Here is an 18,590-nt window from a genome sequence, read left to right on the forward strand (position 1 = left end):
AATTTTAGGGTTCCCTATGATTACAATTTGAGTAGACTAAAAGTTTAATAAGGAACAAATATTTTGATTTATATAATATTGGGGAATACTTTCTGATATATATATAGAGAGCCCATTTATATATGCATTTTGCTAGTGCAAGCAAACTGAATTCTATACTGTTCTTGGCTGCTGGTTACTAAGATAAGGAAAAAATATGTCTTCATTTGAATATACAAATTTTCTTCTTCTATAGCTGCCTTGTTGTTGTTTAGTCACTCAGTCATATCCAAGTCTTTTGTGACACCGTGGATTGAGCCCACCAGGCTCTTCTGCCCATGGGATTTCCCAGGCAAGAATATTGGAGTGGGTTGCCATTTCCTACTCCAGAGGATCTTCCTGACCCAGAGGTCAGACCTGCATATTCTGTAAGTCTCCTGCATTGTAGGTGGATTCTTTATCACTGAGCCACCAGGAAAATTATAGTTGCTTTCATACCTAATGAAGTTAAAGCATATTTAATAAGGAAAATAAGAAAAGTATGAATTTTTATTTTTACAGTTAAATGTTAGATTTGTAAAAATTTAGCTTATTGTCTTTTACTTTAATATTAAGTACTTAAAAAAACTTGGCTGAAACACCCTATATGTATAATCTGTAGTTGATTTATTTTTAGGTCTTCTCCACTTACAAGTTTTAGCACCACACTGTATCTTCCTGTCTTCCCTGATGGCTCAGATAGTAAAGAACTTGCCTGCAGTGCAGTCAACCCAAGTTCAGTCCCTGGGTTGGGAAGATCCCCTGGAGAAGGGAATGGCAACCTAGTCCAGTACTGTTGGAGAATTCCATGGACAGAGGAGCCTGGCAGGCTATATATAGTTCATGGGGTCACAGAATCAGACACAATTGAGTGACTAACAGAGACACACACACTCATTTTCCTAGTTGTTGTCATATATAAAATTAAGAGAGCAAGATAGTAGTGGCATGGATTTCTTTTGATCTAGCTTTTAAGTGGTTATGAAGACTCACTGATGAGTCAGGGACAAGATTACGTCTTCCTTGGAAAAGCAACAGTAAGTGATATAAGATGTAAAACCTGTATATTTTCAGTAATACTTTCTTTACTATAGCAGTCCTCCATAGTTTGAGGGAGTACAGTGGTTCAGGACAGAGGAAACCCGATGCCTTCATAGCTTTCCTTTAACTCATTTTTTTTCTAATATGGCTAGAGTAGTCAGAAAATAAGCAGTCACTTTGTTTTGTTTTGCCTGTTCTGTGTTGTGTGGCTTGCAGGATTAGTTCCCCAACCAGGTATTGATCCTGGGCCCTGGCAGTGGAAGCGCTGAGTCCTAGCCAATTCCCTGGACTGCCAGGAAATCCCCTGCTTCCTATAACTTGGGGCCTGTTCTCCTCACTTGGTCTGTGTAAATGTGAAGAGGCTAGTTGCAGCCCCATTGTTCCTAGAGCTAGAATCACAGTTGGCTAACTGGTTTTGGTGCAAGTTTGTATGAAGTCAAGTCATTAGCAGATAATCTCTCCTGCCCACAGCAGATATAGGGTAAAGACACATCTGTTTTTATCTGTATAAAGTGAAAGTGGCTCAGAGTCCTCCCGGCCAGAATACTAGAGTGGGTAGCCTTTCCCTTCTGTAGGGGACCTCCCAATGTAAACTTAACTATTAAAGCTTCCTTAAATTGAAGAATAAAATAGCATCCAAGTATTTTATTTATAGGAGCCACAATGATAACGAATTATTTTTACTGATGTAGAAAAGCTACTCGGGATGTTTAGTGGAAGACAGACAAAGGAATGGGCAAAAATACACCATGCCAACAACAGGACAAAATTCTTTATGTCAAAGTATATACATAGAGATAAACATTGAATCAGTATTGCCTTTTTTATACTTAAAGTGTTAAAGGAAGATGTACAAAATATTGTTTTGAAAGAAGTACAAGATGTGTGTGTTTTATACACTTGTCCAAGTAATACCAATACATATATCCTAAACTTAACCCTATAAAAGAATATGTATCCAGTTCTGTAAAGAACTCCTATTTCCCTCCATTGTGGGGAAAAATCTCCAACAGTAGAAATAGGGACAAAATACTTGAAAAGTCACTAGTAAAAGAAATGGCCAGTAAGTATATGAAATGATGCTCAAATGTATTAGTTATTGAGGAAATGCAACTTAAAACCACAATACATTACCTATCACAATGGTGAAAGGAGAAAAAATGTCTTTTTTTTTTTTCAGTGTTGCTGAGGGTGTGGATCAGCCAGGAATTTTGCACCTACTGGTATTGGAATTCTAAATTGATAAAACTGCTCTGAAAGTGATGTCAATACAAATTGCCCCCACTATCCAAAAGTAGAACATTCCCATTCATAAGCCAAGGTGACAGAAGGCAAAGGTGTAATTTGCCTTTGGACACATCTTGCTAATAATGGTGCACAAAATAAATGAAGATAAAGCACAGATGTGGGGCTCAATATGGAGCTTGGTGGTGCCTCTCTTGCTGCTTGTGGGTGCGTGCTGCCATTTTACAGCAGCTCACTGCAAAACAAATGCTGAAGAGGCTGTTTTTCTTTCTAACCTTTTTTCATAAAAAGTGAAAAAGGTCTCTGAATATTTTTTTTTTTTTTTCAGTTAGGCTAGTGAAAACAGGTATTACATGCAGGTCTTTCAAAAAAGTGATGTGAGAGCTTTGCTGGTGGTCTAGTTGGTTGAGAATCTGCCTGCCAATGCGCAGGGGTCATGGGTTCCATCCCTGGTCTGGGAAATTACCACGTGCTGCACAGCCACTGAGCCCGTGTGCCACAATTACTGAGCCCCCACACTGCAACTACTGAAACCCATGCACCTGTGGCCTGTGTTCTGCAACAAGAGAAGCCCGAGCACCACAGTGAAGAGTAGCCCCCACTCGCTGCAACTGGAGAGAGCCTGTCCATGTACAGTGACCCCCGCACAACCAGAAGTAAATCTTTAAACAAGAAAAAAGTGAAGTGACATAAAGCTTTGAAAAGTGGAAGATAAAACTATTGCTAAAGGGAACACAAGCATGTCCTGTGGTACAGTAATTCCACTCCTTGAAATATTCATCACAAGGCTTGTGTAAGAATGTTCATAGTATTATTACTTTTAATAGTAAAAAGCTAGAAACAACTCATGTTCTCTATTGATAGGATAGATAAGTATATTGTGGTATTTTATTGTAAGAAAATGTTATTTAGCAAGAAAAGTAAATAAATTATAATCAAACTGATGGTTAAATAGTATCACTGACTCAGTGGACATGAATTTGAGCAAATTCCGGGAGATAATAAAGGATAGGGAAGCCTGCGGTGCTGCAGTCCTTGGAGTTGCAGAGTTGGCCACAACTTAGCTACTGAACAACAACAACAAACCTGACAGCTTCTGCTTTTTCCCCTTCTGTTTGCCATGAAGTGAAGGGACCAGATGCCATGATCTTAGTGTTTTAATGTTGAGTTTCAAGCCAGTTTTTTCACTCTGTTCTTTGACTCTTTAGACCATGTAGTCAAGGCTGTGGTTTTTCCAGTAGTCGTGTACGGATGTGAGAGTTGGACCATAAAGAAGGCTGAGTACTAAAGAATTGATGCTTTTGTGCTGGAGAAGACTCTTGGGCACTCCCTTGGGTTGCAAGGAGATTAAACCAGTCAGTCCTTGAAGGAAATCAACCCTGAATATTCACTGGAAGAACTGATGCTAAAGCTATAATACTTCGGCCACCTGATGTGAAGAGCTGACTCATTGTAAAAGATCTGACTCATTGTAAAAGACCCTGATGCTAGGAAAGATTGAAGTTAAAAGACGAAAGGGGAGAATGAGATGGTTAGATAGCGTCACTGACGCAGTGGACATGAATTTGAGCAAATTCTGGGAGATAGTGGAGAATGGAGGCGTGCTGCAGTCAATGGAGTTGCAAAGAGTTGGACAGGACTTAGCAAATGAACAGCAAACTTGACAACATGAGTGGGTCACATAAAATTTTGAAAATTGATATAAATGGTTTCATATATATCAAATTCAAAAGTTAACCTGTGCTGAGAAACCAGGGTAGTGTTGATACTTTCTAAGGAGTATATAGTGAGTTGGAAAAGGGCATGATGAAAGTTTTCTAGGGTGCTGAGGCTGTATATTGTCACCCTGCTTATTTAACTTATATGCAGAGTACATCATGAGGAACGCTGGACTGGAAGAAGCACAAGCTGGAATCAAGATTGCCAGGAGAAATATCAATAACCTCAGATATGCAGATGACATCACCCTTATGGCAGAAAGTGAAGAGGAACTCAAAAGCCTCTTGATGAAAGTGAAAGAGGACAGTGAAAAAGTTGGCTTAAAGCTCAACATTCAGAAAAGAAAGATCATGGCACCTGGTCCCATCACTTCATGGGAAATAGATGGGGAAACAGTGGAAACAGTGTCAGACTTTATTTTTTGGGGCTCCAAAATCACTGCAGATGGTGACTGCAGCCATGAAATTAAAAGACACTTACTCCTTGGAAGGAAAGTTATGACCAACGTAGATGACATATTAAAAAGCAGAGACTTTACTTTGCCAACAAAGGTCCATCTAGTCAAGGCTATGGTTTTTCCAGTGGTCATGTATGGATGTGAGAACTCTTGAGAGTCCCTTGGACTGCAAGGAGATCCAACCAGTCCATTCTAAAGGAGATCAGTCCTGGGATTTCTTTGGAAGGAGTGATGCTGAAGCTGAAACTCCAGTACTTTGGACACCTCATGCAAAGAGTTGACTCATTGGAAAAGACTCTGATGCTGGGAGGGATTGGGGTCAGGAGGAGAAGAGGACACCAGAGGATGAGATGGCTGAATGGCATCACCGACTCGATGGACATGAGTTTGAGTGAACTCTGGGAGTTGGTGATGGACAGGGAGGCCTGGCGTGCTGCAATTCATGGGGTCACAAAGACATGACTGGACTTAACTGAACTGATGGTGTTTGTTTTTTAATCGCCATACTGGTTACATGGGTGTGTTCAAAATTCATTGAACTGTATATGCTTAAGTGTACTTCAAGAATATCCTTTAGCAACAGTGAAAACTGGAGCCAAATTTCAACATCAAGGGACTGGTTAAATAGGTATATACTTTCTATAGAATATTTTATAATTATGTGGTGTTAATCTATATTTATTGGGATACAGTGTTTAAGTCTATTAAGTGTTAAAAGCAGCTTGTAGTGCAGTTCAGGTCACGCTTTTTTTTTAATTTAAGGAGAGGAGAAGCTCACCTATGTTATCTTCAGATGGAAAATATGGAATAAGAAAATCTCAAATATTAACACTGTCAGTGCTGGGATTTGGGTCAATTACATTCTTTTTTAAAATGTATTCTTTTGGCCAATGATTTTATGTTATACGTGATTTAAAAATAAAATGGTATAAGTAGGAAAAAGTCATAAAAAATGGGGGCTATAATAAGGAGATAATTCTAGAAATTATAGATATTTCTGCATATAGGGGAAGAATGAGAAGATACTAATAATGAATTGTTAGGGCTAGAGAAGTTATGCCTTCAAAGAATATTTGAATTCCTGCCAATAGCTATTTGTTCACATGACTCTGAGGAGTCTAGGAGACTAATGACAGTAAGCCATGGTAAGATTTTTTAACATTCATTGTGAGTGCTTGTCGTGTATGGCCCTATTTTCTTGCTTTATCTTCATTTTTATAATGGGAAATTACAGGAAAATATTTCTATATCATTAGTGCCAATGAAGTTTTAAGAACCACTCTGGAGATACTTGTTGAGAAGTTAACTCATCTGAAGTTAAACTGTTCATTAAACTCTTTTTTAATGTATACACTTGGTTACCTGAGAATAAAATATGACTTTTTACATACAGTAAAAATGTTTTCTGGTTTAACTTTTAGTTCTAAAAATGAAATTGACTGTATTGAGTCTTGTATATAGACTTAGCATCTACTGATACAAACTCTAAGTTATTCATTTTATATATATATATATACACACACACACACACACACACATATACATACACATACACACACACACACACACACGCCTCTAATTTTTTAACAGTGTTGATTTATGTAAATAGTAAATATTTTTAATTTCAGAAGCATTCAAATCAGCAGAATTCTGGTAGTTAAAAAATTGATTTTAATAATATTTCAAATCCTGGGCTTTTGTTTTTTTAATTTCTTATAGTAATAGTTAATATACACTTGGCTTTTCCCAATTTTAAAACAACGAGAATGGTGCTTAAGTGTTTGGGCTGTCAGGATAAACACTTAAAACGAATAACCCACAGTAGACACTCAAGAAAAGTTAATTTTCTTATATCCTTTGTAAAATATTTTGCTATATTTTTGTGGGACTTTATGATAACTTCAGCAGCATTATCAGGAGTTGAAGTAACATGTATGAAACTTGTCTTGTTTTGTTGTTGTTATTAATTTTTAGAAGAAACCAAAGACACAGAGGCTCCCACAGCACCTCAAAATAGCCAGTTAACGTGGAAGCAAGGCAGACAACTGTTAAGACAGTGAGTAATGGTTCATTTTTAGCTTTAAGGATTTAGGTATGAAAGTGTTTACTTAGTCACTTGGCAAGTGAAAATTATTTAATGATAGTGAGACAATGTGTATAGCTCTCATATTTTTTCTTTTTTGTTTTGTTAGATTTTGAATCTTTTTAAAGTTTGCATCCTCTGAATGTTTCTTTAAACAATTCTCAGAATGATCTTATTTTCTTATTTGTGGAATAGAATGTCAGAAACAATAGGGGATTCATACTTACACAACTCATTCCTGTCACTGCAAAATTCACATATTTGGTTTTAAGTGAGATTGTGACTGGTTTAGAGAAGGAATTTAACTTGTTGTCAGAAACTTTTCAGCACTGGCTTGCTTACTAAATTTACTTGAATTTTTGAGGAACATTATTGATGTTTTAATTCTTTGCTCTATTAGAAGTACTTCTGTGGCAAATCTTTTTACTATTTATTAATTAGAATAAATAAAACAAAGATTTATTTGATCTTTTCCCTTGTGTTTTGAAAACTTTGGTACTTGAATGCAACTGAAATCTTAGGTAATTTGTAATTATTCACCCTTATCAACCCTAGATATCTTTACCTTTGCTTCAGTAACCCAGTAAAGTGTGGTCAGACCCTTGGTCTTATTATAACCTATAACTGTTTTACCTCTGGAATGATCTGACAGTTCATATTCCACTTCTCTTAATCTGGTTCCCCTGTTATTTGCTCTCTGATCTGATCTTGACTGCTTCATTTTCCATATCTCCTCTACCAGTCGTTGGTTTGATTTTGTTTTTTTCTTGTGGTAGGGTTTTTTGTTTCTTTTTGTTACTTTGTTAGCTCCTACTTTGACCCCATGATCCTTTACCCTTTTGCCAGTACCCTTAGCTTTCTTGCTGTCCACTCATTACCCCTCTTCATCCCACCAGTCATTTTACTATACCTACCTGCAGGATTTCAGCCCTAGTTCAGTCATACTATCTGTTGGATCTGTTTCATTAATTCTTGGAGAAAAGTCATAGAATTGTGTGAATGCCATTACACATGCATGGTTTTCTGTCCACACATTTCATAGAGCCTTTTTCCATATCCCTCGTCATCTCTTGCTCCTGTTGCCCTCAGTTTGCCCTCCTAAACTTGCACTGCATCTCAACCCATTGTTCCTTACTCTCATTAGAGCACCTTAGGTTCTACTTCATTGAAAGTATGAAGGCTATCAGGTGAGAACTCTTCACTTCTTGCTTTTCTTTCTGTAAATGTATTTAAATCTCATATTTATAATCTCAGTTTCTAATGTTCTATTCAAAGAAATTTTTATCAATCTGAACTCTTGGTGACTAAAATTCAAGTTTTAATAAAAACAGATTATTGCTTGGAAGGATGCTAGGATAAGCTAGCTGAGTTAAGGGAAGTGCTGATTAACTAACTAAGAGTCAGGAACACAAGAGCTGGAGCATCACTTGAGGATTTCTCAGGGAGTAGGGCACCCAGGATATTTATCTTAAATTCTTTGGTGTTCTAAAGAATTTGATATCTTAAATTCTTTGGAGCACCCAAGATAATATATCATAAATTCTTTGGTGGTCTACTCCTCTGTGTATTAGTTTTATTCTTTTCTCCTGAAAACCACTTCTCTCCAGATGACAGAGGATCCCTTGTTTTATTCAGAATACTTTCTGAGGATTAAATTTGTCTTCACTTGATTGAATAACTACCAAGTCAGTTGTTTTTACCTGGTTTGTTTAGGATTTTGATGGCCTCTTAAGACCACATGGTTAGCATGTGGAGGGTTTTTTTCCCCCAAAAAGATGATCACATTTTTAAGAAGAGTTTGACGGCTCTAGGGAAAACAGGTACACAGAATTTCTCTCATAAATGCCTAATCCCATTGTCTGGCTTTATAGTCTATCTCTTCTTACCTTTCTCTAAAAATAGTTTATGTGAATAGTCTGCCTTGTTCATTTCTCAGCTAGTTTACCATTTTCGAATTTCCCTGAAGCTTCTATCACAAACATATTTATGAGACCCTTTTGTTCATTTGATCCTTTGGAAATACTTGACATAAACTCCTCATTTCTTTTTGAAACTTGGTTTTTCTTACTTTCATGAAATTACTCTGCTGTTTTTTTTTAACCCTAATTTCTCATATTCTTTGCTTTAATTTTTCTTTGTGGTTTTCTTACTTTTCCAGTACTTTAGCTGTTTTTGTCCCCAAGCTTTCTGTTTTTATTTGTGCTTTTTCTCTGGGTAACTTCATTTAAATTCATGGCTTCAAATATCACCAAACACTAATGACTCCCAAATCTGTACACCCAGTCCATTCTTTTCTGAGCTTTTGACCTTATCACGGTACCTAATAAATGTTATCACTTTGATAGATACTACATGATTATTTGATGGGTACCCTGTAAAACCAGATTCTGGTCCTTTATTATTCATTTTATTGAATAGAATCACCATTCAGTCATCTTAGCTAGAAACCTGAAAAATTTCCAAAATTCTCATCTTAATTTACTGCTATATTTACTTTTATAGCAGGTTACTTGGATTTTATCTTATTTTTCTCACATTTTTTTCTCTCTCCAGTTTTAGTTCTTGCTCTGGTAGTGTCCTAACCAGTCTCCCTGTCTTTAGCTTTCACTTAAAAATGTTTTGTTATTTTGTCAGTAATATATAAGGCTTCTTTTTAACATCTTCCTTTAGCCTGTCAAATATCAGTACTTTGGTAAGAAATTTTAAAATTTGTCACACAAGCTCATTCATTACCCATTATCTATATTTTAGGTCTCATAGTAGGTCCTTGTTAGGTAACCTGGTTTAGCTAAGAAGGAAAGTTTGAAAACCACAGGTCTATAGGACTGCAATGAGATCTTAGATCTTAGAAGGAGAACTGAACCATCCATTAACCTCTCACTAAGAGCTGAGCTTTCAAGGTGGCCTATCATTGTTCAGAGGTTTAGTTCTATTCATCTTTTACAACTTTCTGGATTTTTTTTTTTTCTTTTTTGAGTAATATATATAATCGGCTTCTAAAAGGTTTAGAGCTTTTTAGGCCTCAGGATGATTGGCTGTTAATTAGTATTAGCCATCTATATGCTTTCTCAATTAAATTTTGGTTTGTAATCAGCCCTTTTAGAAAAAAAAAAATGAAACTAGTCTATAGAGAAGAAAGGAAAAGTATATTTTAGAGTATTATGGATTTTTCTAAAACCCTTTGATGTAATTTTCATTTAACAAGTTTGCAGGTATTAACAAATTACGGGATTTAATATTTTTAATTTTCTCTTACAGATATCTTCAGGAAGTAGGTTATACAGATACAATATTAGATGTACGATCTCAGCGGGTAAGATCATTACTTGGACTGTCCAATTCAGAACCAAATGGATCAGTAGAGACAAAGAATTTAGAACAGATCCTGAATGGAGGTGAATCTCCTAAGCAAAAAGGACAAGAAATCAAAAGGTATGAACTATACTTATTTGTTGTTGCTCAGTCGCTGAGTTGTGTCCAACTTTTTGCAACTCCATGGATTGCGGTACGCCAGGCTTCCCTGTCCTTCACTGTCTCCTGGAGCTTGCTCAAACTCATGTTCTTTGTGTCATTGATGCCATCTGCATTCTCATCCTCTGTTGCCCCCTTCTCCTCCTGCCCTCAATCTTTCCCAGCATCAGAATGTTTTCCACTGAGTCGACTCTTGGCATCAGGTGGCCAAAGTATTGGAGCTTCAGCATCAGTTCTTCCATTGAATGTGCAGGGTTGGTTTCCTTTAGGAAAGACTGTTTTGATCTCCTTGCTATCCAAGGGACTCTCAAGAGTCTTCTCCAGCACCGTAATTCGAAAGCATCAATTCTTCAGTGCATAGGTTAACATTATTTGTATAACAGGTATTATGAATCTCTTTAGCTTGTTGTTACTACTGTTAACAATTTTTAAAGCATGCAGAGGCTCATCCTTGGTGATCCAGTAGCTAAATCTCCATGATCCCAATGCAGGAAGCCTTGGGATTGATCCCTAGTCAGGGAACTAGATCCCACATGCCACAACAAAAAGTTTGCATGCTGCAACTAAGACCTGGCACAGCCAAATAAATAAATAGATGTTTTTAAAAGAAATGTGTAAAAATTTTAAAAAGTTCTGTAAAAAAGTTCAGATTTAAAATGTTTTTTCCTAAATGGCGTCATGGACAAATAAACTTTTTATTTAGGCACTTTTAAAATTTATGTATCTTGAAGTTTTGATGCCAAGAGAATGACTGAAATATCTCTGAAATAGGTGAGAAATTAAAACTTGAGAGTGATTTCATATAGTTTGGAGTTATTTTGAACATCTTGATTTTTAGATTTTTATTGGAGTGTTTTCAATAAATTTTAATACTACTCTGTGATTAGAATAGTAATGATTGTTCAGTCACTGTTTTGAAAGAAACAAGGCTTTGCATTGTGTTTGGGCTCAGAAAGCTACCAGATCTAGTTTAAATTTTTAATTATTAACATAGAATTCACCTGCTATAAATTTCACCCATTAAAGGATATAGTTCTTAGAGTATTCACAAAGTTATTCAGCCATCACCATAATCTAAGTTTTGAAAATTTTCATTGCTCCATAAAGAAACCTTGTACTCATTAGCTGCCACTCCCCATCTTTCCTGTATACCTCTCACTCACCAGTCCTAGGCAACCATTAATCTACCTTGTCTCTGTAGATTTGCCTATTCTAGATATTTTATGTAAATAGTTATTTTGTGAGTAGCTACTTTCCGTTAGCATAGTGTTTTTAAAATCCATGCTACAGCGTGTGTCAGTAATTCATTTCTTTCATTGCCAATACGCTTCTGTGGATATATCACATTTTGTTTATCTATTCTTTGTCCAACTGATGGACTTGCCTGTTGATTCCACATTTTGGAATAATGAATAATGCTGCTTTGAACATCAGTCTGGAAATGTGGACATATGTTTTCAGGTCTCTTGGGTTTATACCTAGGAGTTGAATTGCTAAGTCATGCAATAACTCTGTTTACCTTTTTGGTGAATTTCCAAATTCTTTTCCAAAGTGGCTGGACTACATTACCACCAGAAATGTATAAGAATTCCGGTTTCTCTACATTCTCATCAACACGTCTACCAGATATACTTTTGATTATAGTACAGATATAATAAATGCAAGTAGTCAAGCAAGTGGAACTTTTTTCATTTTCTACCATTAGATATTACCTTGAATTTAATAGGTCAGAAGGACAAAGAAAAGGAGAATGGAAAAAATAAAACTAGTTCATGTAGAGCTTAAGAAAACAGTATGTACAGTTATAAACTAGCATTACTTCATACCTTAGATATATACGTGGTATTATGTTGATAACTTTTAGGTTAACATAAGCCTTTAGTTTTGGGATTTTATTTCTGAGAAGTAAGGTCTGTAATAAAAACAATTTGGCATCTAATAGAGTCCTTATTTTCTTTACTCTGGATTTCAGGAATCAAGAGTTTTCATAGCATATGAGAAAAAGCAAGGATATTACTATGCGTTTTAAAAACTAAGTAGTTAATAGGATTTATAAATACTTGGGAGTGCTGTTTAGTTTATCACACCTGAATCTGAGTTAAAGATCCATAGCAGACTATATCTTCTCCTTGTAAAGCTTCTTACCTTTATAAGATTAATAGTTTTTTGTTTTCTGTTGTGGAAAAAAGCACATAACATGGGAGCTACCTTAAAAATTTTTAAGTGCACAGTGCAGTGTTGTTAACTATGTAAGCACAGTATTGTAGAGCACTTCTCTAGAAGCTTTTCATCTTGCGTGACTAAAACTCCATACTCATTAAATAGCGACTCCCTATTTCCTCCTCCCCCTAGTACCTGGGAACCACCATTTGACTTTTTCTGTGAGTGACTACTTTAAGTATGTAAGTGGAAACACACAGTATTTATCTTGCTGTGTCTGGCTTATTTCACTTAGCATGATGTCCTAAAGGTTCATTCTTGTAGCATGTGACAAGATTTTCTTCTTTTTTTAAATTGTTCTGCTGTCAGTAAGGATTTTATTTATTTTTAAAAATCATTTATTTATTTGCAAAATTTTCTTTAATTGATGGATAATTGTTTTACAATGTTGGTTTCATTTATGCCAAGGATTTTCTTTTTTATATCTAAATAATAATTTGTTAACTGATTTTACCACATTTTTCTTATCCTTTTATCTGTCCACAGACTTTTAGGTAATAATTGTTGTTAATCAAGGCCAGTTTCCTTCTTAATGAGTATACTTGTATTCAGCTCAGTTCAGTTCAGTTGCTTAGCCGTGTCTGACTCTCTGCGACCCCATGAACTGCAGCACGCCAGGCCTCTCTGTCCATCACCAAATCTCGGAGTCCACCCAAACCCATGTCCATCGAGTCAGTGATGCCATCCAACCATCTCATCCTCTTGTCGTCCCCTTCTCCTCCTGCCCTCAATCTTTCCCAGCATCAGGATCTTTTCCAATGAGTCAGCTCTTCGCATGAGGTGGCCAAAGTATTGGAGTTTCAGCTTCAACATCAGTCCTTTCCAGCAAACACCCAGGACTGATCTCCTTTAGGATGGACTGGTTGAATCTCCTTGCAGTCCAAGGGACTCTCAAGAGTCTTTTTGGTGCAAAAATAATTGTAATTTTGGACCGTGAATTTTAAATTACTATAACTAGGCTCAAACACATCTTTATTAATCAAAAAGGAACCATTACACTAAACACATTTTTGTCAACGAGAAATAAGGTTGTTTACTCCTATAGCTTAAACATCTGTGTATGGGGATTCAACAGACTATTGGAAAGCAATTTTCTACATCCTGCTGGTTGTGGAAGTGTTTTCCCTCAAAAAGTTGTCAAGATGCTTGAAGTAGTAGTGGTACCTGGTAGTCGGTAGTGGTAGTCAAGAGGTCAAGTGAATGTGGCAAATGAGGCAAAACTTCGTAGCCCAGTTTGTTCCACTTTTGAGACGCTGGTTGTGCAGTGTGCAGTAAGGTGTTGTGGAGAAGAATTGGGCCCTTTCTGTTGACCAGTGTCAGCTGCAGACATTGAAGTTTACTGTGTATTGCATCAATTTGCTGAGCAGACTTCTCAGATGTAATGATTTCGCCAGGATTCAGAAAGCTGTAGTGGATCAGACCTGTAGCAGACCACCAGAGAGTGACCATGACCCTTTTTTGGTACAAGTTTGGCTTTGGTAAGCGGTTAAGAGCTTCTTCTCAGTCCACCTACTTTAGCTGGTTGTTGCCTGTTGTATAAAATCCGCTTTTGTCACGTCACAGTCTGATCAGGAAATGGTTCGTTGTTGAGTAGAATAAGAGAAGACAACACTTTTAAAAGGACGATTTTTAAAAATTTCTAGTCAGCTCGTGAGGCACCCATTTAATCGAGTTCTTTTACCTTTCCAATTTGCTTCAAGTGCCGAACGACCATAGAATGGTTGACGTTGCTTTCTTTAGCAGGTTCTTGTGTAGTTTAAGAGGGTCAGCTCTGATGCTCTCGGTTGGTCACTGTCAACTTCTGATGGCTGGCCACTACTCCTCTCATCTTCAAGGCTGTCATCTCCCTGCAAAACTTCTTGAACCACTGCTGCACTGGACATGTTATCAGTTCCTGGGCCAAATGCATTGTTGTTGTGAGTTGTCTCCACTGTTTTATGGCCTATTTGAATAAGAAAATTGCTCAAATTTGCTTTTTTGTCTTAACATTATTCCCATAGTCTAAAATAAATAAAAAACAGCATTTTATGTCATTAGCAAAAATGCACATTAAAATGACGTAAAACGTAACCTCATTCATTTAAGGATGTATTCCAGTATCAGATGGCAAATTTCAATAGTGCAAAAACTGCAGTTATGTTTGTACCAGCCTAATATATTGCAAGTCTGTATTAATGTAGGTGTGTATGGTTCAGCTAGCATCAGGGCCTTTGAAAATTCTAAGAAACATGATCTAATATATTGATAGAGATACCAACAAAAACATATCTATCATATTCTTACTTATAACAGTAAAAATTTGAACCAGTCTTCATGTTCAACAGTAGAAAAATGATAAATTGTAGGCCATATTGTTAGAAATAGTATGCTCTGATTTACCTTTCAACCTCTAGTAGTTGCTCTCTTTCTTTTTATTCTGACTGCATCTTGCCATACTTGTGGGGTTCCTTCATTTCTAGAAAATGCACTGACTCCTTTTTACCCTTTTAGTTACCAGCCTTACTCTTGACTTCACTCTATTTTCCCTTCATCTGGATATATAATTTTAAAAATTCTGTTGATGATCTTTTTAGAATGAAAAAGGATAGTAAGCAGATAGTTGGCAAAGAAAAAACTATAAAATTCCAGATGTAGATGTCCACTTAAGCATGGTGAATTAAAGAGACATTTTACTTTCGTGCCTTATCAATCCTCTAAGATGTTTGTTAAAGACTTTTTAAAGATACATTAACATATAAGAGCAGTAAATTGAGTACATAGGAAGAATGAGAAGGATATACTGTCCATCAGATAGGGAGAACTTAATAATTTTGGAATCTGGAAAGAAAAGAAAAAAGCCAATTCACGTCGCAAAATGCCAGTAAAGTTACAAAAGCTAAGGAATTAGCAGTATCAGGTACGTCTGGAGTCAGATGTAGAGGGAGTTATTAATAATTAGTTTCAAGTTTAGGTAAGAGTCAAGTTTCAAATTTATGAAAGAATTTCAAACTCCCTCTTTTTTTAATATGTATATATATATATATATATATTTAAATTAATTTGTATTTTAATTGAAGGATAATTGTGTTCCAGAATTTTGTTGTTTTCTGTCACACCTCAACATGAATCAGCCATAGGTATACATATACTCCTTCCCTCCTGCACCTGCCTCCCATCTCCCACTCCATCCCACCCCTCTAGGTTGACACAGAGTTTGAGTTTCCTGAGACATACAGCAAATTCCCATCAAACTCCCTCTTTTGTCCTGTGTAGCCATTTGAAAACCCCTCCCCTATCCCAAAGAATGGTGATATGTTTTCTGGTGAATTCTGATTTCTGACAAATTCCAGTGATTTCTGATTTCTTAAGAAGTCAGGCACCTGTAGGGTGAGCCACTATGTTGAGAACAGGAGGATGATCTGAAAATACCTAGCTGAGCAGTGAGATCTCTTATTTTCTTCTCCTTGGCTTCTGGTATGTTGGCAGCTGATCTTAAATCCTTTCCAAGCAGAAATGTGATCTATTAATGGTAGAGAAGACTTTCTGATACTGACAGTTGGGATCCGCCAATGAAATGTTTGGGTTTCTGCCCTTTTACACAGACGTGAAGCTAGCTACTTGACAAGCCTCACCCATGTACACAGTATATCCAGTTAGCTTTTCTATGCTTCACTGTTAAATGCTAACGGTTAAGGAAAGACTTTGATGTGAAAATTGGAGACCGAAGGAACCAAATCAAAAAAAGGAGCTCAGAGAAGACTTTGAAAAGTTTACTCTTCTGTAAGCACTGAGAAAAATAATACATCCATAAAACAGTAAGATGTTATTTTGTAAGGTTTGATGAGAAGTCAAAAAAGAGCTAATAGAAATTTTAAAGTGTGGTTTAAATAATTTTTATGTAGAACTTGGATGATAAGGGTAAAAGACTTTCCCAGAAAAGAGCAAAGGGGAAAAAAAGAAAATAGGAGTGAAAAGATAGGAAAATATAAAGATGGGTCCCAGAGGGCTAACATCTGAATAGGAGTGTCAGAGAGAACAGGTAAAATGGTGTTGAAAGGATTATTAAAGTAGTAATTAAAAAAAAATTATGTAATATATTTACAGAATGTATTTCCAAGCATTTTTGTTTCCACATTGAAAGGGTTTTTTCCTGGTTACACTGTAAAATTAATTAAAAAAAATCCATACAGGGTCATCATCATGAATGCTAAAAAGAAACATCTCAAGAGTAACAGCATATTAACTTGCAAGTGGGGCAAAGTTTCAGACCCTTTACAATCCCTGGTTGCTTTAATTTCCATTTTCCTAAAGACTAATGATGATAAGCATCTGTGTATACCATACACGTGTCTTTTTTTACCGAAATTTTTTGAATAATCTCTCCATGCTCATTGTTTTTTTGATACTAAGATTTAAGTGTTCTGTATATAGTCCTTCATTAAATGTGTGATTTGCAAATACATTTTCCCAATCTGTAGACTTTTCTTTAAATTATCTTAGCAGTGTCTTTCAAAGAGCAAGGGTTTTTAATTTTGGAACGATTCATCAGTTATTTCTTTTATTGATTGTGCTCTCTTTGACTTTTTAAAATCTTGTGCATGTATTGCTGTGATCAAACACAATTTTAAAAACCTAAAACATGAGTTCTCATTTTCGAGACAGGAATTCATATCCAAGAAATGACAGTACTTAGTTTATTAAGGTTCAGAACAAAACTGTCATGTCTTAAATTTATGATTCTTAAATTTTTCTGTCAATAATGTGCTGATTTTGTCAAATATTTTCTTTGCCTTTTATTTAATCCCCCAATATTGAGACATATTATTGATGTTGAGCTGAAAATTATGTGTTTTGTTATTATGGTAGTTTTTTGTTTGTTCTTACTGATTTGCACTTGGAAAAAAAAGTATCTTTCTACATTCAGTTTTTATACAGGTCCTTGAACCATGTACTGCATTAGGCACAGTATAGTAGACCTATTAAGACCCTATATCAAAGTGCTATTAAAAACTAGTCTGAATTGTATGATAGCCTTAATTTAGACTAATAGAACCAGTCAGGGAGAGGGGGAGAAACCTAACTTTTAGACTGTTATTCTTTCGTGACCATGTACTGATCGTATTGGTCAGAATATTTGAGATCATCTAGTTTAATTCCCTTTCTTTGGGATTGGAATGAAAACTGACCTTTTCCAGTCCTGTGGCCACTGCTGAGTTTTCCAAATTTGCTGGCATTTTGGCAGTTTTTCTTCCAATCCCAAAGAAAGGCAATGCCAAAGAATGCTCAAACTACCACACAATTGCACTTATCTCACATGCTAGTAAAGTAATGCTCAAAATTCTCCAAGCCAGGCTTCAGCAATATGTGAACCGTGAACTTCCTGATGTTCAAGCTGGTTTCAGAAAAGGCAGAGGACCCAGAGATCAAATTGCCAACATCTGCTGGATCATGGAAAAAGCAAGAAAGTTCCAGAAAAACATCAATTTCTGCTTTATTGACTATGCCAAAGCCTTTGACTGTGTGGATCACTATAAATTGTGGAAAATTCTGAAAGAGATGGGAATACCAGACCACCTCATCTGCCTCTTGAGAAACCTATATGCAGGTCAGGAAGCAACAGTTAAAACTGGACATGGAACCACAGACTGGTTCCAAATAGGAAAAGGAGTACGTCAAGGCTCTTTATTGTCACCCTGCTTATTTAACTTCTGTGCAGAATACATCATGAGAAACGCTGGGCTGGAAGAAGCATAAGCTGGAATCAAGATTGCCAGGAGAAATATCAATAACCTCAGATATGCAGAAGACACCACCCTTAAGGCAGAAAGTGAAGAGGAACTAAAAAGCCTCTTGATGAAAATGAAAGAGGAGAGTGAAAAAGGGGGCTTAAAGCTCAACATTCAGAAAACGAAGATCATGGCATCTGGTCCCATCACTTCATGGGAAATAGATGGGGAAACAGTGGAAACGGTGTCAGACTTTATTTTGGGGGGCTCCAAAATCACTGCAGATGGTGATTGCAGCCATGAAATTAAAAGACGCTTACTCCTTAGAAGGAAAGTTATGACCAACCTAGATAGCATATTCAGAAGCAGAGACATTACTGCCAAGAAAGGTCCATCTAGTCAAGGCTATGGTTTCTCCAGTGGTCATGTATGGATGTGAGAGTTGGACTGTGAAGAAAGCTGAGCGCCGAAGAATTGATGCTTTTGAACTGTGGTGTAGGAGAAGACTCTTCAGAGTCCCAAGGAGATCCAGGCAGTTCATTCTAAAGATCAGTCCTGGGTGTTCATTCGGAGGGACTGATGCTGAAGCTCCAATGCTTTGGCCACCTCATGCAAAGAGTTGACTGATTGG

The 18,590-nt window shown here is 36.5% G+C and overlaps 1 protein-coding gene across 7 annotated transcripts in view; it reads left to right on the plus strand.

Annotated features, from left to right (window-relative positions):
- STRN3 (striatin 3) overlaps positions 1-18,590 on the plus strand; it is a 107,376-nt gene that overhangs the window by 48,497 nt on the left and 40,289 nt on the right. For 5 of the 7 annotated variants that reach the window (XM_086363754.1, XM_086363751.1, XM_086363753.1 and 2 more), the window contains exons 4-5: positions 6,455-6,536; positions 9,822-9,995. In XM_086363754.1, the coding sequence (XP_086219880.1) occupies positions 6,455-6,536; positions 9,822-9,995 (256 nt within the window). Of the gene's footprint in view, positions 1-2,239; positions 2,283-6,454; positions 6,537-9,821; positions 9,996-18,590 lie in introns of those variants that run through there. The other 2 variants (XM_086363757.1, XM_086363756.1) reach the window with 2 other exon arrangements.

Source organism: Bos grunniens, chromosome 21 (genome assembly GCF_055505025.1).
Source record: "Bos grunniens cultivar Pamir isolate PY7600 chromosome 21, Bosgru_T2T1.0, whole genome shotgun sequence".
NCBI classification, from domain to species: Eukaryota; Metazoa; Chordata; class Mammalia; order Artiodactyla; family Bovidae; genus Bos; species Bos grunniens.